The sequence below is a fragment of the Poecilia mexicana genome, unplaced genomic scaffold (assembly GCF_051168715.1).
Source record: "Poecilia mexicana isolate PSO_F unplaced genomic scaffold, ASM5116871v1 scaffold_13, whole genome shotgun sequence".
Classification (NCBI taxonomy): Eukaryota; Metazoa; Chordata; class Actinopteri; order Cyprinodontiformes; family Poeciliidae; genus Poecilia; species Poecilia mexicana.
The window spans coordinates 5,169,514-5,193,204 of NW_028263382.1; the positions used below are offsets into that span (position 1 = coordinate 5,169,514).

Genomic DNA, 23,691 nt, shown 5'->3' on the forward strand with positions numbered 1-23,691 from the left:
CACCACTACCGACGCTGAATAGAACCATTCAGAACCTTGGAGAACAGAACCAGAGGTTTCATCTTCAGACGCTCCGTTCCTAATCATCGACTTTTAAAAAGAATCTGTAAATAAATTAATCCTTCAGAGCGACCGTCATCATGCTTTTATCGTCTCCTCTCGCTTCCTCGTCTCTTCTTCTTCTTATCGTCTCCAGGAAGTGAGCCGCTTCACTTCCTGTCGTCGCTCCGCCTGTCGTCCCAGAGCCGTCCACCCTGCAGCTCTGGCCATCTCATGCCGACGACCAGGAAGTCAGCAGGAAGTGACCTCGGCCTCCCGGTGACTGCAGCAGAGACAATTCCACAGGAAGAAACCACAACAAGAACATTTACAGGAACAGAAAATGGACCAGAACCAGAACCAGAACTGCTTCCGTCTGAAACTAAATCATCTCTGAAGGACGGTGGTGGCAGCATCATGGTTCAGACCATGTTTCCGAACCAACATTTTAACTTTTCCATATTAGTCTAAATATTTTCTTAAAGAATAGTTGAGAAATTCTGACGTGGGGTTTTGTGGAGAGGCTGTAAGTGGTCAGTATCTGACCCCAGTTTGGACAACAGTGAAAAATCCTGATATCTCATCATGTTGATTAATTTACGGAAGCTGCTGTTGCTCAGAGTTTGGTCCCTTATCCACAGGACAACAGTTCATCAGTGCATGTTTCATCTATTTAATTCTGGATTACTAATCATTAGTCCTCATATATTTAATAATTCAGAGACATCACACTTGCTGCTCAAAATTTCAACAATCCATCAAAATGGACAAATTTGTCCTTTGAATTTCCCGACCGCCTAAAGCAGAGAAAACAGCAAACTACAAAATATAAATAACTTAAAAATGAGGTGGTTTTAATCCAACTTGTCAGTAGTAAATATAATCTGATTTATTCCAACTAAGCCAAATTAATAAAATCTGAGAGAGAACCTAAGGTTTCATGACGCAGCTGTAGTTCACACTCTGACCACTAGAGGGTGGAGAAAAGCTTTAATGTGGGGCACATGCATGCACTAATGGTGTACATGCAGGAGAAAGGCTGAATTCAGACTGGAACCAGTTTGATGCAAATTCACGACAATCGTCCAAAACGGGTCAAGAACCCTGGAGATCACTGACATTTATGATTTCTTTCGGTCTTCTTCCTCAGACTTCCAACAGCTGAAGCCCAATCAGGTTGGATGATGATGAAGAGGACAATCATAAAAACAAATTAACCAATGAGAGCTTGGCTGCAGAGGTAATATACTGATCCTCTGCATGAGATCATCCCGGAGGACTGATCCAGAGCTGCAACTTGGTTTGGTATCTAAACAGAGACAAAGCCGGGAGACGTCAGATCTGATGATGATTTTGTTGTTGGAAATTGTTTCTGTTGAGATAAACGTTTAAACTGGGACGTGAGAAGGTGAAACGTCCTGTGGTGAGCGATCTGCAGACAGACCAACAGCAGATTGGTAGAGTCTGAACGACGTGTTGAGTGTGAGAGTCGGCATTCCTTCCAGACATGTCAGCACAGTTTCTGCTTCCTGGCAGTGCTCTTATAACGCAGGCATGCTAACTGCAGCAGGATGACTTCATGGATCCGGTTCTGTTGAGTCAGCCCTACCAGAGTAACGTCTGCATCCACAGAAACCTGAACCAGGAGGCTGCAGAGCAAAGAGAGCCTTTATGATGCAAACAGGTCGGTTTGGGATCAGAGGCACCTCCTCAGGTACGACCTCAGCTGTGTTTGGTTCAACAGGAAATGAAGAGGATAAATCAGAGGCTGGGCTGAAGGAAGGCCTCATTGTGTCGCGTTGAAGGCCTCTCAGGCGTCTTCGTCAGCTCTTCACATGTCTGCTGCAGGTCGGCTCTCCCTGCTCACCTCCTGACACTCCAGTACAGCCAGACTTTTCTCCATCAGCGCAACGGATTCAAAACGTAAAACTTAAAAAGCATCTTTCAAAGATGCATTTCAGCTGTACATGTTTATGAAAACATGAACAAATACCCAATAAAGTCGTGACATAAAAATCTCGGACAAGAAAATGTAGATGTTGGCAACGCTAACTAAAAAGATTTAATTCCTCTGAAGCTAAAGCACTAAACCAACACAGTAATTAGCAGAAGCTAATGCTAAAGTGCTAAACCAACACAGTAGTTAGCAGAAGCTAATGCTAAAGTACTAAACCAACACAGTAGTTAGCAAGAAGCTAATGCTAAAGTGCTAAACCAACACAGTAGTTAGCAGAAGCTAATGCTAAAGTACTAAACCAACACAGTAGTTAGCAAGAAGCTAATGCTAAAGTGCTAAACCAACACAGTAGTTAGCAGAAGCTAATGCTAAAGTGCTAAACCAACACAATAGTTAGCAGAAGCTAATGCTAAAGTGCTAAACCAACACAATAGTTAGCAGAAGCTAATGCTAAAGTCCTAAACCAACAGTAGTTAGCAGAAGCTAATGCTAAAGTGCTAAACCAACAGTAGTTAGCAGAAGCTAATGGTAAAGTGCTAAACAACACAGTAGTTAGCAGAAGCTAATGCTAAAGTGCTAAACCAACACAGTAGTTAGCAGAGGCTAATGCTAATGCGCCAAACCAATAGAGCTTTGGAGTGTGATGTCACTGCTCTAGTCAGAGGGTATCAGCGCCATCTTTGTTGCCACTGACAAAAATGACTGTCTCACAGACAGTCCTAATAAGGTAACTTGCTTATGACCTTGCAAGTTACCTTATAACTTGCAAGGTCATAAGCAAGTTATTACCTTGCTGCAAGTTATAACGCAGCAAGGTAATAACTTGCTGCGTTATTGGGTGTAATGTCCGATCACACGACCAAAAAGGTAAAAAGATGTTAAACGGACTTTCGTTTCACTATTTTCCTGCTTGGAAACAACGCGAGGAGGCTAAGCTATCGGAGCTAACGAAAAGAAGACGAATGTCCTGGTATCAGCGGTGAGACGTCTAAATTCGCTTTGTTAGTGTTGTCATAATTTATTTAGCTATGATTTTGTCACACTTTAATAATATTTGTGTCGAGAGTTGCGGTTGGGGGTGGTGAGGAGAAACGCAGAGAACCCAGGTATGGTGAAGATGATAGTTTAATGATAAATTCACAGTCCAGGACAGGCAGCACGGCAGCTAATTAGCACACAGCTAATACCGGTAGCAACTGACAAAGACTGAAGACTGACACAAGAAACCTCAGGACTATACAGTTCAACTGAGGAAACTGGCTGACTGACGTAAGACACGACGAATGACGCTAACAACGACGAGGATCTGACAAGAGACGGAGACTACAGGTGGACTTAAATACACACGGGGTAATCAAGGGGACGAGACACACCTGGGAGACAATCAACGGGGAGGACAGGACAGAGACTCACAGGGAACAGCACTACACAGAAAAACTCAAAAATAAACACACAAACACAGATCGTGACAATTTGTTGTATTTAACATATTACAGGTAAGTAAACATGTAATGAAATAGATCCAGTCCTAGAATTTTATGTAATTGAACATTACAGGTTAGAAATGTTCTTTTCATCTGAGGTAATACATTTTATGAACTTTAAAAAAAATTATTTTTTAAATATAAATTTGGTTAAATAAAAAAAGGATCAAAATGGAATAAAAATACGCCTCATCTACATAGCTTAGTAGAATAATTTCACAGATTTTGAGTTAATGGTTCACATGACCTAGAAGCTATTGAAGAAAAATACTAAAAGCTAAAAATATATAAAAGTGTTCAAATGTAATAATGAGTGTGCCTCATTTATAGTCTAGTAGAATAATTTCTCACCGATTTTGAGTTCATGGGCCACACGATTTGGAAGCTATTGAAGAAAACATTTAATATTTAAAATATTGAATATGACTTAAACATTTATAGAGGGTAGTGTTCCTCGTTTAATAGCATGAATGACCACTTTTTGTATCAGTTGGTCACAAGACAAAGCATTTATTTACAGGAGGTTCGGAAATCGACGGTCCCGATGTGAACCTCTGAGCGCTTCAGCAGGCATCGGTAGAGAACAGCTGGCCGAAATCAGCGTTCATAAATCGGATCAACCTTGAGCTGAACGTCCCTTACTCCGCGGAGGGAGAATATCCAGTATCCAACTTGAAAACAACTTCGCTGCGGTCAGTAACACGATGAAAACACCGGAATAAAGTTTGTTTTGGTCTGTGGGCTGCAAACATGGCGCCGAGCGACGTAGACGTCATACGCTGTGACGTCAGCTCCAAAGCTCTATACAGAACGATCAGTGTGCTAATCTTTTTCAAAGTTAGCAAAAGTAATAAGATAAATATTAGCCCTACCTTTAGTAGTGGAGCTAATCTTTAGCTTGAAATCGAAAACCTGAAAATTGAACGTGAGGGAAACTGAAGGCGCTAATCATTGTTGTGTGTTTGGGATCAACAGCAACAAGCAGCCGAGAGTTTGGTTCAAAACACAAATCATCAGAAGGCCGGACATTTAAACCATCGAGAGTCGTGTCCTTTTGTTCACAGGTTGCCATGGAAACGCCAGGCTGTTAGAGAACCAAATGCAAACCCAGAGGTGGTTGGGCCGAGTCCCTGAACCAGAACCACAGTTGCATTAGAGACAATTCAGAACATGAAGGCTGGAAGAGATGGAATCATCCATCCATCCTGATCTCTTCCTCTCTGTAGTCTCTAACTCTGAGTTGAGGATCATTAGATAATCAGTTAAACTGGAAGCTGAGATATGAAGGTGGAGGAGGAGGTAAAAATAACTTCATGACGTTATCATCACAAACCGTCATAAATGTCTCAATATTCTAAAAACAGGATGCTCAGGAAACCAAGATGTAACCAATCAGGAAACATCTGAGACTTTGTGTTAGAGGCAACGATGAGGAGTGAGACGCTGGTGTCGGGGTGATCTTGGACCGGTTCTGGAAGTGAAGCAGCTCAGCGGCTGAAGCTGAGGGCTGAGCGGTTCTGTTGGTGCGTGTTTGTGATGTGATGCGACGTCTGTTCCCACGACACCAAGCGACCTCGAGCTGCGACTCTGCCTATAAATGGCTCGTCTGGTGGCGTTTTGGTGACCGGTCAGGCCGTAAAAGGGCAGGCAGAGAAATGGACTGAAGGAGGTGGAAAAAGAACAGAAATATCCAGGAAGCCGGAGCCGGTGGAGGAAAAGCCTTTGAAATGCACCAATAACTCTCATGGTGGTTTTCTGTCGGACCTCATGGTTCTGGAGGAGTTCTGGTTCCCTCTTTGTTCCGCTGCAGTTCACTGAGGTTTGCAAACATTTGTTTCTGCTCAGCTTTCTGAACCAGCATTTCAACCAGGCTTAGGCCTGAGCTTTGACTAGGACGCCTGTTCTTTTTCAGCCATTCTAAACAGACTACAGACCATGAATGATTGGAGAGCAGCAGGAAGAAGTAGCTCACCTCACAACTTTACATGGACTAGTTTAGTCAACACTGATGACGGTTTTGTTAACTTTACTTAGCTTAGTACATTCAAATTAAATGGGATTTTTTTCTTATTCCTGCAGGTTTAAATCTCCTGAAAACACGTTAAAAATCAGACCTGTTGGTTTTATTCTGACAGGATCTACAGAGAAACAGCAGCTGTTTAACCTTTGACCTTCAGCTCCTCATCAGTGCCTCATGTGATTGGTCAGATCCAGAGATGATCACAAGGAGAAAACGAGGCCTTGGTTCTGATTTATTGATCTCAGGAACAAAACACAGAAAACCTGAGGAGCTTTACTTTGAATGTTGAGCCCAGAGCTGCTTCCCGACCCGGAGCAGCGACTTGGACCGCGCTGCCGGCTGTCAGGATATATCCGTCTGCAGCCTCGCATACCGCCGCGCCTCACACAGCTGTTACCCTCTAGTCCGACCCCGCAGAGCGCTTCGCATTCTGCAGCAGGGAGTCGGACCAAACAGGCGACAACTTCAAGGAAGAGGCAGCATCATGGCTGCATGGGTTCACCTGCAGCTGCGTGAAGACGTCCAGCAGCCATTGGACCAAAACCTGGAGGAACAGACGGACGGATGGATGGACGGACGGACGGACGGACGGATGGATGGATGGATGGAGCTTCTCATGTAAAAAATGTTTGGCGTGGAGACGAGCCTTTAGGAGGAAATCACTTTTCATTAACAAACAGGAGATTTCTTTGGGGGGCAAAGTTACAATGAAATGTAACGTAAAATGTGGCTTAAAAAGTTTTAATGTGTTCAATCTTCAGGACCAGTAATGACTAGTAAGAGGTAACGCTATCAAACGTGTTTTCCTCAATAAACAGTTGAGACCCGGAGGAGTAAAAGTAAAATTTAAATGTTCAGATATCTGTTTGGTTCAGAGACACTGATCTCATCTCTGCTCTTTACATTTAAGGCTCTAAATAAAAACAAGCTTTAATAAATAATTCCACTTAATAAAATTCGTCATAATTATTCATTTATTGTAGAGACTCTCAATACAACTTTTGCATTATGTAAATTATAACTGAAGTTTGTTTATTTTAAAACGTCTTCTGGTTTTTCCGTGTCCTGGATCCTTCAACAGGCAGAAATAATTAATATCTGAGAAGCATCATAACTTTAACCAAGAGCTTAAAGTGCCAGGGTTTTTCTAGAAAAATATTCAGATTTTATTTTGTGATTTTAAAGGCTTTACATTGAAGATGACAAGAAATAAAAACGTACTTTCTTTTTTTCTCTCTGCTCTCGGCTCCCACACACTGAGCTGTCAGCCACTCGCAGCGCTCAGCCCCTCCCTCCTGTTTCAAATTCTTCTCATTAACATAAGAGTTAGAGGTAAATATGATTGAGATATTTGCTTCGTTCGACAAACAAGCTTAGGTCTATCAACACAATGCAGCCAGTTTTGCTAGTTTTGAGGCAGTTTATCATGATTCAGCCAAAGTAATGAAATGACAAACTACAGTCTGATTTCTGCTGTTGATATGTTTGTTCCTATTGAGCAGTGAAAGGAAATAAAAGCTTTACATATCTTTTACTTACTGGATTGTTTTTCTGTTTGTGCTGCAGAGCCACAGCTGTCAGCTAGCTAACAGCTAGCACATGTACTTTGACCCTTAGCTTCCAGCTAACAGCCACCCCCCTCTGATGAACCGAGTGCTGGAGTAACACAGCACTCGTTCAGTTGTGTTAACCAAACAGATGAAGTATCATAGCTCAGCTTAATGCTGTCCGTCAGAGACTCTGACCGCTGGTGTTCTGTTAACGGGCTGCTGGACCGGTCCAGAACCAAAATGTGTCGGAAATCCCGGAGAGGTCGGGAGTCTAATCTAAACATGGAACTTTAGATGAGATGTTGGATGTTGATTGAACTTTTCTCCAGTTAACCTGTGGAAACACGGCCAGCTTCACGGCAGCTGTCTCATTAAACGCAGCCAGGACAGAAGAACTCTGGGAACCTTTGAGGAAACGGGCTCTGGACCTTAAGGACGCCTCCAGATAATCTTCCAGTTTATTCTGCAGAACCTCTTTATGCTAATCTTGTTTGGATTTTTCTGCAACCTGAATGAACCAATGTTCTTGTTGTTCTGGTTTCCATCTAAAGCTCCAATAGAATAAATAAAGTCAAACTCAGACTAAAGGACAGCTTCCTTCTGAAATCGGCCCAGACTGAGTTTTAATCTTTTCTAGAGTTGCACAGATTAACGAGGTTCTCAGAGGATCATCTCCCGATCTTCCTCAGTGACCATCAACCAGTTGATATCATTTCTGTGGATTTAAAGCAACATTATCAGCAGTTTGACCTTTGCTCTGGTTGTCTCCATGTTTCTGCTGTGGTTCCTCAGAGCTTTCTGGGTTTTCCACTGTAATCTAATTGACCAGTTTAATCAGATTATCTTGTTTGGAGTGTATTTCAGCTCAGATGAGGTTCTTCTTGCAGATAAAAGCTCAGTTTGGATTTCTGCAGCGTCATTTCCAGGCTGGAGAACCGATTAGCCGTAAAGATGGCCTGGAATTTGAACATTTTGACATATTTCAACCACAAACTATGATTTTATCCTGATTTTATTTATGTTTAGATAATGAAGAAGTGAAAGGACAGAAGTCCATGGTTATGAATATTTTTACATGAAATGTCTGAGAAATCGTCTGGGGTTCATCTCCTCCTGCTCTGAACATCCACAGACTGAAACATCCTCCCTTCATTCAGGTTGGATAGAGAACATCTGTGAACATCAGTCTTCCGCAGATTCTCAGTCAGATTTAGGTCAGGACTTTGACTAGGCCATCCCATAATATGTTTAGGGTTATTGTCCTGCTGGGGACGGTGAACCAGTCTCAGCTCTTCATCTAGGATTTTTCTGACCTGTTTCTCTCTTGCTCTCGATGAAGGCGGACATTTTTCCCTCTGCTCCCTCCCTGCCCATGCCTGCCCTGCTTGCTCTGTTTTTCTCTTTTTCCTGCGGAGACACACCCGGTGGGATTCACCCTGGATTTATTCATGATAACAGGATTTCTGCTGTTTGGAGCTTGTGGATTCCTGGATTATCAACAATTTTGTGACAGACTTGGTCGAACTAGCGAACACTCAGGCTGTTGGTGTGGACAGAGACGAGTTGGATGTGAGTCTTGCTGAGACTCGCAGCCCAGTTGAGGACTCTAAAACTCACTAACCGGATGGAATCGATCTTGGAGAAGCTGCTAGTTTCAGTTCAGTGGAACGACCAAACTAATTTGGATGATTGGGAACTGAGATGTATCGAAGAGACTTTAGGGAAAATTGAAATTTATAATCTTCCTGACCTAAGACGTTCTGTTTCTGAAGTGGCTTTCCCCATGTGGCCTTGGAAGGGCTGCATATTTCCAATCTCCTTGAAGATATGTAAACACAGCGCTCTTCCCTCCTCACCCCCTCCTGTTTCCATGGAGTTGCAAAGCTGAATGCTTCCAAGGACATTCCTCGATAAACAACACCTCTATCGGACTTCTGCCGGGAGGCTGAGCAATGTGGCTTCATGGCCCCGAGACGTCACCGCCTTCACTCATGTCTTTGTTTTGCCCTTTGTTTTGTCTGAATGTTGCCATCTGCCCTGATGTGTCCTTTCCTCTTTTTCCTTTGGTTTGTTATTTTTGTTTGTATTTCCTTTTAACTCATGTAAAGCACTTTGAATTGCCTTGTTGCTGAAAATGTGCTTTATAAATAAAATTACCTTACCTTCTCTGTCCCCCAGCATGATACTTCCACCACTAAAATAATCAACTTCTGCCTTGTCTGCATTAAGCTGTGATTAACAGTGGTAGTAAAGAATGGATGTTAAGTATATTAATCAGGATATTCTAGTTTCACGTCGATAAAGCACTAAAAGGATAAAGGAGATCCATCCAGATGTCAGGAACTCTCCTCTTCCCTGTGATCTTCTGGATCAATTTCTTTACATTAATGTGTCAAACAGAGACGTTGAAGGAAGAAAGAACCTGAACAACACTGCCCCCTGCTGCCCCCTGCTGCCCCCTGCTGCCCTCTGCTGCCCCCTGCTGCCCCCTGCTGCCCGTCTCAAATTTCCCTTTTAACGCCTAAAATCAGACGAGTTTTTGTTGTCCACCATTTTGTTCAAACCAATCATCAGTTATTAAAATAATAATTATGACATTCACTTGCATTTAATTTAGTTTAATATGCAACAAGCCATCACACATCAAGCAGATGAATGCATGTCACTGTTTCTTCACAGTGACAGAAACCGCTGACTGCAGCTCCAGGAACTCCATAAAAACAATGAAATTAAATGATTGCACCATGAACGATTCTGAACAGTCTCACAATCTCCTGAATTGTTCACCAGCTTGTGTGTAATCACGTCTCAAGGTTTTGATGTTGATCTGGAGGGTGAATCCATCCTCTGCTGCCATGCTGTGGACTGGAAGCATCACTTAACATTCCTCCAAATTTAATCTCACTGTAGAACAGTGAGATTAAAGTCATAAAGAACCAGCTCCAAAGGCAGTGCAGACAGTGCAAGAAAAACAATATAAATACAATATAAACATAACATAGATGATGCTGAGATTGGATTTTTCTTATAGATTTAGTGACCAGTGGGAGGTACTCTGTGCGTAAAGTTGAAAATGTCTTCTGGTGTGCAGCAACCGGTCAGGAGTGTGGATTGTAATCTGTCAAAATGACAAACGGCCTTCAGATTCTTTGGTTAAAGTGACTCCTGCCTTGAGATAAAATCACATCATCTTTATTACCAGTTAAGTCCTGGTAGTATTCCAGTTCAGCCATCTTAAACCTGTTGATAAGATAAAAGTATTATTTGTTTTTGTTTTGTTTTAATAAGTTTTGGCACTACTGGTATTCATCCAACAGTAATCTGACAGCAAATGGCAGATAGACTTGCGGCAAAGGAAGTAAGGACTCAAACTCAAGACAGCTATGTTGAGGTCCGAAGTGTCTGAATATGAACTGCAGCTCTAACCACTGCGCCACACAATGCCCCACATGTCTGTCTTTGTTCTTGAATTCCCATAAACATCCAGTTTCTGGAACATCTGCTGCAGCATCTGCAATGTTGTTCATTGTCTTTGTAGAGCTGTGACTAGACCGCAGTATCCTCATCTGCAAGAACTTTTGGCAGCATCACTTCCTGCACAACCTGCTGCTCTGCATCGACGGCCTGGTTTCTGCTGTGGCAAAAGAGCCTCCTGACTGTTTCTCTGAACGCAGCGTCCAGGTTGAAGAAGAGAAGCGGGTCGAGGCAGACGTGGAGCAGGCTCAGGAACAGCGTGGACTCTTTCCCCAGAAACAGCTGCCTCTTGGTCTGGCAGTTCTTGATGACCTCAGCCTGGGCCAGAGTGTACGGCGTCCGCACCACATGGTAGGGAACAAAGCTGAGGGTGTAGGCCAGCGCCATGGCTGTCACACTCAGCACCACCCTCCTGGCATCCAGCCATAGTTTGGGGTCACTGTGACTGTGCAGGAGTCTTTTGAGGGCCAAGGCGCTGGAGATGAGCACGGCTGCAGAGGCGTTGAGGAAGAGGGCCGTGTTGAGAAACACGGTCAGAGTGTGCCAGTGGAGGCTGATTTTCTCCTTCAAAGATGAACAGCTGAGGTACTTTGTCACCTGAACGGAGAAAGCAGCAACACTTTCAGTTAGAGGCCATGGAAATCTAAAGGATCTTTGGATCCATTCACATCAGCCCTGTTTAGTCTGTCTTAATTGAACTCTGGTTCACTTGCCTAGCAAGTCTGGTTCTTTTTGAAAGGTGTGAATGCACACTTGGACTCCAATGTGGATCAAAAAAGCAAATTCTGGTCCATGTACAAACTTAGATCTTGGGTCAGTTGAAGTGATCTTTGGTTCTTTTGAGGCCAAGACTGAGATCAACCCTCCAAGGCCAAGAAGACCAGGAAAAATAGCCCTAGACTGGTCTAGAGCCCTCCATACCTGGAGGGCTAGGCATTTGGGTTTAGCCCCGCCTGCCAAGTGAGAGTCCAGCTGGTGGTGGAGATGCTCTTCTGAATATGCTGCTCCATAAAATAGTGTACCAAACCGGACTGAGTTAAACACCACTTAGTGGAAATGACATAAAACAAAAGACTCCCTTATCAAATACCCAAACACCTCAGCTGTCTGCAGGGAAAGGTCGTTTCAAACCTCAGACTTGAACTTGTCTTCATCATTTACCTCACACTCAGCTGGAGATCTCACCTCCATTAGGAACCAGATTATCCACAAGACATTGCGATGGAACCTCAAACCATCAACCCTCTGTTTAACAGCAACCACACAGCCCTCAAGCTTATAACCCATGTATTACCATAGTGCTACCTCCAACTTCCCTAATGAAGAAAACAGTCATAATCTTTACCTTCCAGTCACTTAAACTCATACCTGCAGGCTGGTGACCCACAAATACCTTCCAAGTATTGAGAGTCAGTCCAGTTTTTACTGACCAGCACTAGAATATCACATGAGAATGGAAATGGTTGGGGAACTAATTTAGGTGTTTTAGTCTCTTCTTGCGCTCAACATCTGTACAAAAAACATCTGTAGCATTGAGGAACTTGCAATGAACCTGTTCTACCCCTGGAGGTCTGCAGCTGAGGAGCTGGCGTTCAGCAGCAGTGATGAGAAGGTTCTCCCTGACCTAATCAGTCTCATTTCACTACCTGGTTAGATCCTCATCCACCCAGACTGTCCACTGCATTGCTAAAGCATAACTACAACTTCCTCAGCCAAAACCTTTTTTAATGTCACGTTTTACTGAGCTGGAGTTCCTCTCCCATTGAAAACACCTGGTGTTTCACTTCTCCCATGGTCATGGTGGAAATTTGTCTGGTCTGCTGTTATAAGACCGAAGTCAGACTCAGAAAACTTTGCTAGTGTTGCAGGCGATGGGGTTCCAAACGATTTAAACTTAAAACAGACTTCTCTGCAGAAGATAGACCTCATTTATATCATCCCACTGATTTCAGTAAAAGTTGTGGTACCTTATCTTCCTTTGTGGGAAGCGCCATGTTGGGCACCATGATGAGCAGCAGCAAAGCCCAGACCACCACCGACAACAGCCAGGCGAAGCTGGACTCCTGCAGCCGCAGAGAGCGCGCCGTGTGGCGGTCCTGCAACAGAACAGAGGCATGATACCACAGTCACAGACACAGATGGTCCTCACTGAATGTCCTGCTCTACCTTCAGGTAGCGGTCTACGATGATGAAGGCAAGGAAGGCAATGGATGCGTAAAGGCTGATGTATATGATGACGCCGCTGGCCTGGCAGTGGAACACCATGAGCTTCCATGATGCTGCCCCGAGGTCCTTCAGGATCTTAAATGGGAGGGCAAAGAGCAGCAGGATGTCGGCCACAAGCAGGTTGACCAGGTAGACGTAGGTGCTTTGCTTCTGCTGAGACACAACCAAGACATCCAGAATGTCAAATATCAAATTAAGTCAAATTATACCAGAGAGTAAGCCAGGGATCTGTGAAACACTCAACTACTCCATTCCTCCATAGCAACCATGACTTTCTTCCAGGTACTTCACTCCGTGGAGGTCCACGCCTGCTCAAAGCGGACGTCCGCCAGACACATCTGCGCAAAGGTAAATTTTTACGATTGCGTACTGTGTCGCACATTAAACTGCTCGGCGTGAAACAGTGTTCACATCTAACTCTTTTTGTGTGTGACAGCGAACTGATAAGGTTAACACTCAGCGCAAACGGTCGCAGGACACTCCTTAGCTGGACTGCCACTACAGTGACCACACTTACAGGTGTAGTGACTGCCTTGGTGGAGAAGACGGAGGGCTAGCAACAAAACTAGCTCATCAAACTTGTTAGTATCCACTTGAATTGTGTTAAATACAGAAATTTCGATAATCTCAACCATTGGTGGACAGTGTACACGGCTCACATGGTTACATACTCAGGTACAGCATGCCTGAGTACAGGGGCGGATCTACTGTGAGAGCCTTGCCACCCCAGCTGGCGACTATGAATTCAATAAATAGTTATGGCAAATCGGACATAAGCGCATGAAACTCACTCTTTTTTTTCGACAATATTGAATGCTACACAATTTAACCCGACACCTACTGCTGAGTAGTGGGAAGTACGAGAGAAGGACAGAGCGCGAGGCAGCAGCATTGATGGATATATATATTATTGGACTGGACATTACGTGACTTAAAGTGCGCCACACATGCCATTGCTGTCCTTTGGTCAGGAAAATACTACAATCACGCAAAGAATCTGAAAAATGGACGAAGTGTTTAGCAGTTAATTCAACCCCATGACAGCCATAGATAACAAGGTTCAAGAGTTTCACATTTCACAGGTGAGGAAAAAGTTTTAATTTAGAGAAAACATTGAACAAGTGAGCAGTGGGTCAGTTATGCTAGCCTAACTGTGGTTAGCCCGCTTTGATAGCCTTAGCATGTGCTGCGCAGTTCGGTGTGTTTTGGTTCCGTTAGCATTAAACAGGTCAACCCGCCACCACGTCATCAGTAGAGCAGCTGTTTAAATCAGCTAATCAACCCCCGCTGTGTTCAGGCGAAAACCTATTAATAATGACAATATAGACATTAAGCCTGACAGCATAATGTAACGGACTGGATGTTCAGTTTTGGTGTTTTTGCTACTTTTTGTGTGGGAAATGTTAGTTTGGTGTTGATTCCCCTGATCGGATTGAACGTATCTCTGCTTTATCTGCTCGTTGAGCTGCTGTCTGTCGGTTGCCATGGCAACGTGTTTGGTGACGCCGACACGGAGCAGAAAAAGCAGAACAGAAGTGGTTTTATCTAGTTTGGTTCTTCACCTGTTTATCAGCTTTATTGCACCTTTAGTGCGGCTCACTGCAGCCGCTGCAGTTCATGAAAGTTAAACAAGCGACAAAAACTGAACTAATCCGCTCTGTTCGTAAAACGTGGAGATATTTACAACGGTCATCAACAGCATATTTACAGCATATTTAAAATAAAACGACTGACCAATATAAGAGAAATTGGCCTTTTCTTGCATCTTGACATAATTAACAGAAACCAAACTGTTTATAGATTTGTATCCCGGAGAATTTATGTATCAAACATCAGTTTTATCATCTTTATTTTAAGTGTATCTAATAGTATATCTGATAACACATGGTGGCGCTACTAATATTGTTGTGACAGATTTCTGCTCGTCCTGCATTGGAACTGAATAGTTTTCTGGGCTCGATGCATCACATAGTGACTAATAGGCTCTGTCCAATCCAGTAATACATATCAATGAGCAGCAGCATGAAAGACGTAAAAATAATTAACTATACTACATTAAGAAATTATATTTAATCCTCAGTGCTACATGAAGCTCATTTTGAAACAATGCAAAAACAATACAGTGACAGGTCTGTGTAAGCTAAACGTGAGAATGAGACTATATATATATATATATATATATATATATATATATATATATATATATATATATATAAATTCCCTTCTCACCCTCCGCAGGTGGACTCTCTCTCTCTCTCTCTCTACCAGAGGCCTGGGAGCTTCAGGTTCTCCTCCAGTATCTTGGCTGTGCCTAGAACTGCACATTTCTTGACTGAGATGTCTGATGTTGTTCCTGGGATCTGTTTGAGCCACTGCTCCAGTTTGGGGGTGACTGCCCCGAGGGCCCCGATGACCACAGGCACCACTGTGGTCTTCACCTTCCAGGCCTTCTCCAGTTCCTCTCTGAGGCCCTGGTATTTCTCCAGTTTCTCCTTTTTCCTGATGTTGTGGTCACTTGGTATTGCTACATCCACCACAACGGCTTTCCTCTGTTCTTTATCCACCACCACAATGTCCGGTTGGTTCTCCATTACCATCTTGTCTGTCTGGATCTGGAAGTCCCACAGGATCTTAGCTCGGTCATTCTCCACCACCTTTGGGGGTGTCCCCCACTTCGATCTCGGGGCTTCCAGTCCATATTCTGCACAGATGTTCCTGTACACTATGCCCGCCACTTGGTTATGTCGTTCCATGTACGCTTTCCCTGCCAGCATCTTGCACCCTGCTGTTATGTGCTGGACTGTCTCAGAGGCCTCCTTGCACAACCTACACCTTGGGTCTTGTCTGGTGTGGTAGATCTGAGCTTCTATTGCTCTGGTGTTTAGGGCCTGTTCCTGGGCGGCCAGGATGAGGGCCTCTGTGCTGTCCTTGAGTCCAGCTTTCTCCAGTCATTGGTAGGATTTCCTGATATCAGCCACTTCAGTTATTTGTCGGTGGTACATCCCATGTAGGGGCTTGTCCTCCCATGATGGTTCCTCCAGCACCTCGTCCTCTGTTCCCCCTTGCCTGAGACATTCGCTGAGCACATCGTCTGTTGAGGTTTTGTCCTTGATGTATTTATGGATCTTGGATGTTTCATCCTGGACAGTGGCTCTCACACTCACTAGTCCTCTGCCTCCTTCCTTACGGCTTGTGTACAGTCTCAGGGTGCTGGATTTGGGGTGGAACCCTCCATGCATGGTTAGTAGCTTCCGAGTCTTAACGTCCGTGGCCTTTATCTCTTCCATTGGCCAGCTAATTATTCAGGCAGGGTATCTGATTACTGGTAAGGCATAGCTGTTTATTGCACAGATCTTGTTCTTGCCATTGAGCTGGCTTCTCAGGACTTGCCTTATTCGTTGGAGGTATTTGGCTGTGGCTCCTTTCCTTGTGACCTCATCGAGGTTGCCATTTGCTTGCTGTATTCCCAGGTACTTGTAACTGTGCTCTATGTCTGCTATTGTTCCTTCTGGGAGTGAGACCCCTTCTGTGTGGACGACCTTCCCTCTCTTTGTAACCATCCAGCCACACTTCTCTAGTCCGAATGACATCCCAATGTCAGTGCTGTAGATCCTGGTGGTGTGGATCAGTGAGTCGATGTCTCGCTCGCTCTTGGCGTACAGCTTGATGTCATCCATGTAGAGGAGGTGACTGATTGTGGCCCCATTCTTGAGTCGGTATCCGTAGCCAGTCTTGTTGATGATTTGGCTGAGGGGCTTCAGGCCTATGCAGAACAGCAGTGGGGACAGAGCATCTCCTTGGTATATGCCACATATTATATATATATATATATATATATATATATATATATATATATATATATATATATATATATATATATATATATATATATATATATATATATATATAGGACCACAGCAACCTCCCTGAACAAGCCCCGGTAACCATCACTGTGGCAGATGTCCAAGAAAGAGTCTCGGGTATGAAAAACTGGACAGCACCAGGGCCTGACATGATCCATGCCTACTGGCTAAAGAAACTCACTGCCCTCCATGAGCGACTGGCAGCTCAACTGAACCAGCTGCTACAGAATGGGACTCACCCTGAATGGTTAACTGAAGGGCGCACAATCCTGATCCAGAAGGATCCCTCAAAGGGTTCAGTCCCATCCAACTATCGGCCAATAACCTGTCTCTCTACAACATGGAAGCTCATGTCAGGCATCATAGCGGCTAAGATAAGCGGACACATGGATAAATACATGAGCACGGCACAGAAGGGCATCGGCATAAATAGTAGAGGAGCCAAACACCAACTCCTTGTAGACCACACAGTCGCCCGAGACTGCAAAACCCGACACACCAACCTGTGCACCGCTTGGATTGATTACAAGAAAGCCTATGACTCAATGCCACACACCTGGATCATTGAATGCTTAGAGATGTACAACATCAATAGGACTCTAAGAGCCTTCATTGCAAACTCGATGGGGCTGTGGAAAACCACCCTTGAAGCCAACTGCAAACCGCTTGCACAAGTGTCCATCAAATGTGGCATATACCAAGGAGATGCTCTGTCCCCACTGCTGTTCTGCATAGGCCTGAACCCCCTCAGCCAAATCATCAACAAGACTGGCTACGGATACCGACTTAAGAATGGGGCCACAATCAGTCACCTCCTCTACATGGATGACATCAAGCTGTACGCCAAGAGCGAGCGAGACATCGACTCACTGATCCACACCACCAGGATCTACAGCACTGACATTGGGATGTCATTCGGACTAGAGAAGTGTGGCCGGATGGTTACAAAGAGAGGGAAGGTCGTCCGCACAGAAGGGGTCTCACTCCCAGAGGGAACGATAGCAGACATAGAGCACAGCTACAAGTACCTGGGAATACCACAAGCAAATGGCAACCTCGATGAGGTCACAAGGAAAGGAGCCACAGCCAAATACCTCCAACGAATAAGGCAAGTCCTGAGAAGCCAGCTCAATGGCAAGAACAAGATCCGTGCAATAAACAGCTATGCCTTACCAGTAATCAGATACCCTGCCGGAATAATTAGCTGGCCAATGGAAGAGATGAAGGCCACGGATGTTAAGACTCGGAAGCTACTAACCATCCATGGAGGGTTCCACCCCAAATCCAGCACCCTGAGACTGTACACGAGCCGTAAGGAAGGAGGCAGAGGACTAGTGAGTGTGAGAGCCACTGTCCAGGATGAAACATCTAAGATCCATAAATACATCAAGGACAAAGCCTCAACGGACGATGTGCTCAGCGAATGTCTCAGGCAATGGGGAACAGAGGACGAGGTGCTGGAGGAACCATCATGGGAAGACAAGCCCCTACATGGGATGTACCACCGACAAATAACTGAAGTGGCTGATATCAGGAAATCCTACCAATGGCTGGAGAAAGCTGGACTCAAGGACAGCACGGAGGCCCTCATCCTGGCCGCCCAGGAACAGGCCCTAAACACCAGAGCAATAGAAGCTCAGATCTACCACACCAGACAAGACCCAAGGTGTAGGTTGTGCAAGGAGGCCTCTGAGACAGTCCAGCACATAACAGCAGGGTGCAAGATGCTGGCAGGGAAAGCGTACATGGAACGACATAACCAAGTGGCGGGCATAGTGTACAGGAACATCTGTGCAGAATATGGACTGGAAGCCCCGAGGTCAAAATGGGGGACACCCCCAAAGGTGGTGGAGAATGACCGAGCTAAGATCCTGTGGGACTTCCAGATCCAGACAGACAAGATGGTAATGTCGAACCAACCGGACATTGTGGTGGTGGATAAAGAACAGAGGAAAGCCGTTGTGGTGGATGTAGCAATACCAAGTGACCACAACATCAGGAAAAAGGAGCATGAGAAACTGGAGAAATACCAGGGCCTCAGAGAGGAACTGGAGAAGGCCTGGAAGGTGAAGACCACAGTGGTGCCTGTGGTCATCGGGGCCCTCGGGGCAGTCACCCCCAAACTGGAGCAGTGGCTCAAACAGATCCCAGGAACAACATCAGACATCTCAGTCCAGAAATGTGCAGTTCTAGGCACAGCCAAGATACTGCGCAGAACCCTCAAGCTCCCAGGCCTCTGGTAGAGGACCCGAGCTCAGAGGATGAAAGAGACCACCCACGGAGGGTGAGAGGGGAATTTTTTATTTTTTTTTATATATATAAAATAGATAGATACTGGCATTTGCTGCCACCCCATAAATATTTTTCTAGATCCGCCCCTGCCTGAGTATGTAGAAGCCTCTACTGTTGGTGAGATACAGTGAAGTGAAAAATTGGTGGTCCTCTTATTTCTGTAATCTGTGTTTGATTTGTTTGCACAGTGAAATGTTTCAGACCATCAAACAAATCTAAAAACAAATCACTTGTCAAACAAATGCATGATTATTGTCAGACTTGTAGAATTGTGACATTTCTTTAATACTAACTGATAACATGAAGTAGGTAAATTTTCCCAAGTGTCACATCATACACCAGTCTAAAGAAAAGTCATTGACATTAAGTTTGAGGCTTTAGAAATGCAGTGGAAGATGAAGAGAATCTAAATACAACCAAAACAAACATGCTAGCCTAGCGTTAGCAGGAGAAATGGCTCCTGGCCTTTAACCAAAGACTAAAGAGAAGAAGAGGCCTCAGTTAAGGTCCAATGTCATAATTTAACAATAAGAAACAGAGAAAAATGGCCTCCATGTGGGAGGAACCACTACTGACCCAGGAGAAAACAAAGTTGATCCCACATTTACCAGAAAACATCTTGATGATCATCAAAACTAACTAATGGAACAATGTTCTGAGGATCTTCCAGGAAGGTTTTGGTCTCAGAACCACAACACAAAATTAGCGTCTTTCTGACTACTGACCAAATATTTGTCCAGTGTGATCAATAAAATATATCAAACTTGTTCTAGTTGGTGTCAGTGTTTATAGAGACACAGCAGGAACATCACTGAGAGAAATGATAGGAAATCACAGCTTCAAGACGAGATCTGCTGTCCCACCTGAGACCTGCGGCTTTGGATGAAGCCCCAAACGGACAGCAGGCTCCCAGGCAGGCCCACGGCGAAGATGAGGATGTAGAGAACGATGAAGGGGCCCATCTGGTCGTTGACGATACACGAGTTCTCTTCACCTCCTCCTGGAGGTGTGATGTTGGAGGAGCGGAGCATCGTGGTCAGCTCCATCTGACTCTACAACACACAGGTTCCTGTTTGCTTCATCACACAAAGAGGAAGAGGAAGCAGACGTGGGTTTGTTGGCTGCTTACCGTCGTGATTGTAGGTCGGTCTTCTTCTGCTACATGCAGCTTCACTTTCTGCTGGAAGAGATCACAGCTCTTACACATTTACAGACGATGAAGGCTTGATGATGATGACTGAATGAAAATGGCTGGGATAACTTATTATACATGTATCTGAGTATAAATCAAATCTGAGGTTTGTGGTGAATCATCTCTAAATGAGTGAAATGAATTAAATCCAGCCTGATGTTGGTTCTGCTGGATCATGGATTGGGTCAACAGCAGCGGGTCTACTCCTTTGGTTCTGTTGAGGTGACTGATTGCGAAGCTGATGAAACTGGTTCCACTAACAGGAACATTGCAGCCTTCAGACGATGCAGGGACTTCCTGAAACCTGACGGTTTGGTCATGGTTTCCAATGGTTAATGGTGTCATCAGCCCTCCAACAGTTTGTTGGTCCTGTTCCTGAGTGATGGAGGCGTTCTGCTGCCAGTGTTCCTCATGGTCATAATCCTCCTGAAGGCTTTGCAGCTTCTTCTGCTTAAAGCCTGTGATGGCCGTTGGAGATTGAGCCTGAAAACATGTTTAGATCTGCTGGCTGAAGAGTTGATCTGAAGCAACCCGATGAACTCAGTTCACAGCAGAATCAGCATCTTGATCATCACACCTCTGCAAACCTCAGACGCCTCATCACCTTCATGTCTGAAGGTAAATCAGGTCAAACATGCTGCAGGTAAATGGAGGTGATTACAGCATCTGGATAACTTACATGGTTTACGTTTTTTATTGCTTTTACAAATAAATACATAAAAAAAATGTCAAGGTGACCAAATAGTCCAGAGGCCCAGTCAATTAGTGCCAGTAGTCTCTCAGTGAGTGGAGTCACCGGAGTGCAGTGGTAAGTTGTGCTAACACTAAATCACAAGTATTGCTAATGCTAAAGTGCTATGCTAGCACGGTATTTAGCAGAAGCTAGTGTTGGAGCTCAGTGTTCAGTTCAAATTATAAATGCTGTTGAAAGACTGAACCCTCAAGCATCCATTTCATTTTGACATTTTTTTGCTTTACATGATGTTTATGATACATGTTTTAGGATATTATGTTTATACATTGTTCTGATATTTGGTCAAATAAAAGTTTGTTTACTAAAGATTTTTTAACAGTTGAGAACCAAAACTTCAAACTTTATTCCACTGAAAGTTTACAAAACTGCCAAGAAAATTAGAATTGATCCTGAAAAGTTAATTTAAGGGAAACTAAGTGCACCAAATGTTTTCAATGTTAGCAAAAGCATTAAAGTGTTGAGCTAAAAATGAGGTTTGCTAGTAGAAGAAATGTTGGATCTGCTGGACCAAGGCTGGACGAGAGTTTGCCCAACGGGAAGAGACGGCAAGGTGAAGCAAAATAAAGTTTATGTCTGGAGTACATATTTATGAAATCACTTATCTTATACTACATGCTTTTATTTTATGTTGTGCTATTTTAAATGATTATCACTTCACTGTTCAAAAGCCCATCTAGGGACAAACGCTGTGAATTAACTGTTGCTCTGTGATGCAGACATGGGGCTGCTGCTCTCTTCAGTTTGTCTACGTCGATGTGTCCCTATTAAATAAACTTAATAATAATAATTATCAAATCAGTTTTCACTTTGACATCAGAGTTTATTGTGATTGATTTTAAAAGGCAATGAAGAGATAAAGCTCTTTTTATAGGCACTGCAGATGATGAACGTGTGAAAACCAAGCAGATTTCAGATCAGTTTCTGCTGAGGGAAGAAGAAGAAGTGAGCCGAGAGTCTGACAGGATGCAGACGAAGCCTCTGTGGTCTCAGAAGAGCTTTTCGACACGTCGAGGTGAAACAGAGCGTTCTGTAAAACCCTTAAATATGGCCACTGAAACACAACGATCAGCAATTTTCCAACAGTGACGCGTCTTCATGCAGGCTGTTCCAGACAGCCGTGGGTTAAAGGTCACCAGCAGCAGAATCCAGCTGAAAAACACTCATTCTGCCCGATTTCTCATCACTGTCCCACTCGCTCAGACAGACTCACATGGCCTTTCATGTCAGGAAGCCGTCGGCTGCTGTGTGTCAGACGGGGAAACTTTGTTAGAAACAAGCGGATGATCTGAGGTGACGAATCAGCTCAACAGAAACGGGTTTAGTCTCATCAGATCAAAATGACAGTTTCTCTCAGAAACGTCTTCACTCAGGCTGGAAGGCAGGAAGTTTTCTAAATCTGAAACTCCAGATTAAAGTTTTATTCAGGAAAATTTGTAAAAACTCCCTCAAAGAGACAAAATGAGCTTCACAGCTGCAGAGAAGACTCTGAATCTTCAGGTTAAAACCAGCAGAGGTTCTGCTTCACACAGAGTGACACTAAAAATGATCCAAAATTACCGTAAACAGAGAAATGAGGACAAGATGGCTGCTGCAGGTCAGACGACGGCTTCATCCTCATCCCTCTGCACGCTACTCTGAATGTTCCCTCTTTTGGATGTTTTTCTCTCTTCATCACTTCTCTCTGTACAAACACATCTTCACTCACCTCCTAATTTATGCTCAATTTCCCAGTAACACATCATTGACTTCCAGTCGGTGAGCTGAAGTCCAGTTTGATGAAACGTCACCATTAAACCAGTAAACTGAACTGGTTCAGTGATCTGATTGGTTGAATGTTCATTGTTTAATGTTTCTTCTTCCTGGACCTTCCAGGTTTCTCTGCTCTGTTTTTTGGTCAAGGTTCAAAACTTTTGCATTTATTTGCAAGTGGAAATTAACCTTCAGAAACATGTTAAAATAATCACCAGAGTGAGACATCTGTCAGAACAAACTGCCCCTCCGTTCTCCTTTCAGACTCTGAGCGTCGTCTCCAAGTTTTAACATCCGATCGATTTCTGATCTCAGCAGAGCCAAGTTAGACCTTGTTTACCTGCTGATCCGTACCGTCTCTGGGCCTCAGACCACGGGTTGGGCCCCTGGGAACGTGGCCCGGTTCTCCTGGGTGCGTTGGATTCGCTGCGCTGCTGCAGTTGACTGCTGCAGCAGACGGGGAAGGTGTTTTCCTGTATGAGAGTGAGCTGCTGTCGTCAGTGTGACCACAGACCCTGCCTCCTAAAACACACACACACACACACACACACACACACACGCACACACACGCACACACACGCACACACACACACACACACACACACACACACACACACACACACACACACACATGTTTGTGTTGCTATCTTTGTGGGGACTTTCCATTGACTTCCATTCATTTCTACAGCCTAAACCTGACCTTTACCCTTTTCCTAACCCTAACCATCACATACCTAACCCTAACCAACCAAAACTCAATTCATACCTTAGCCCTAAATCTGACCCCTGACCCATAAACAGGGTTTCCCCTCGTGGGGACCAGGCTCCGGGCCCCACGAGGAGCAATCGGTCCCCACAAGGTATTACAAACAAATGCACACACACACACGCACACACACACACGCACACACACACACGCACACACACACACACAGGTTTTCCCTGATGATTTAGTTTCAGGTTGATTCTCTTACTTAAATGTCACAGATGAGATGTTTGGATGATGACGTCATATTTATCAGAAACTGATTAATGTGCGTTTCACTGAAGGAGCAGGAAATGTGTGGTCCTGTTGTTCCTCTCATGGTCAC

General features: G+C 44.3%; 1 protein-coding gene across 4 annotated transcripts; it reads right to left on the minus strand.

The window, feature by feature from the left end:
- Nucleotides 1-9,652: 9,652 nt before the first annotated feature.
- On the minus strand, nt 9,653-23,095 carry gpr171 (G protein-coupled receptor 171). 4 transcript variants are annotated; one of them, XM_088011513.1, is made up of 6 exons: nt 22,941-23,095; nt 20,035-20,082; nt 19,769-19,957; nt 12,691-12,900; nt 12,492-12,620; nt 9,653-11,121 (listed from the first exon to the last, which is right to left on the minus strand). In XM_088011513.1, exons 3-6 carry the CDS (start codon nt 19,949-19,951, stop codon nt 10,597-10,599), a joined length of 1,047 nt encoding a protein of 348 aa, XP_087867639.1. In that variant the 5' UTR covers nt 19,952-19,957; nt 20,035-20,082; nt 22,941-23,095; the 3' UTR covers nt 9,653-10,596. The 4 variants fall into 4 exon arrangements, with proteins under 4 accessions (XP_087867639.1, XP_014826110.2, XP_014826112.2 ...); XM_014970624.2 differs by having other exon boundaries at nt 12,691-12,903; XM_014970626.2 differs by having other exon boundaries at nt 12,691-12,903; nt 22,955-23,075.
- Nucleotides 23,096-23,691: the final 596 nt, after the last annotated feature.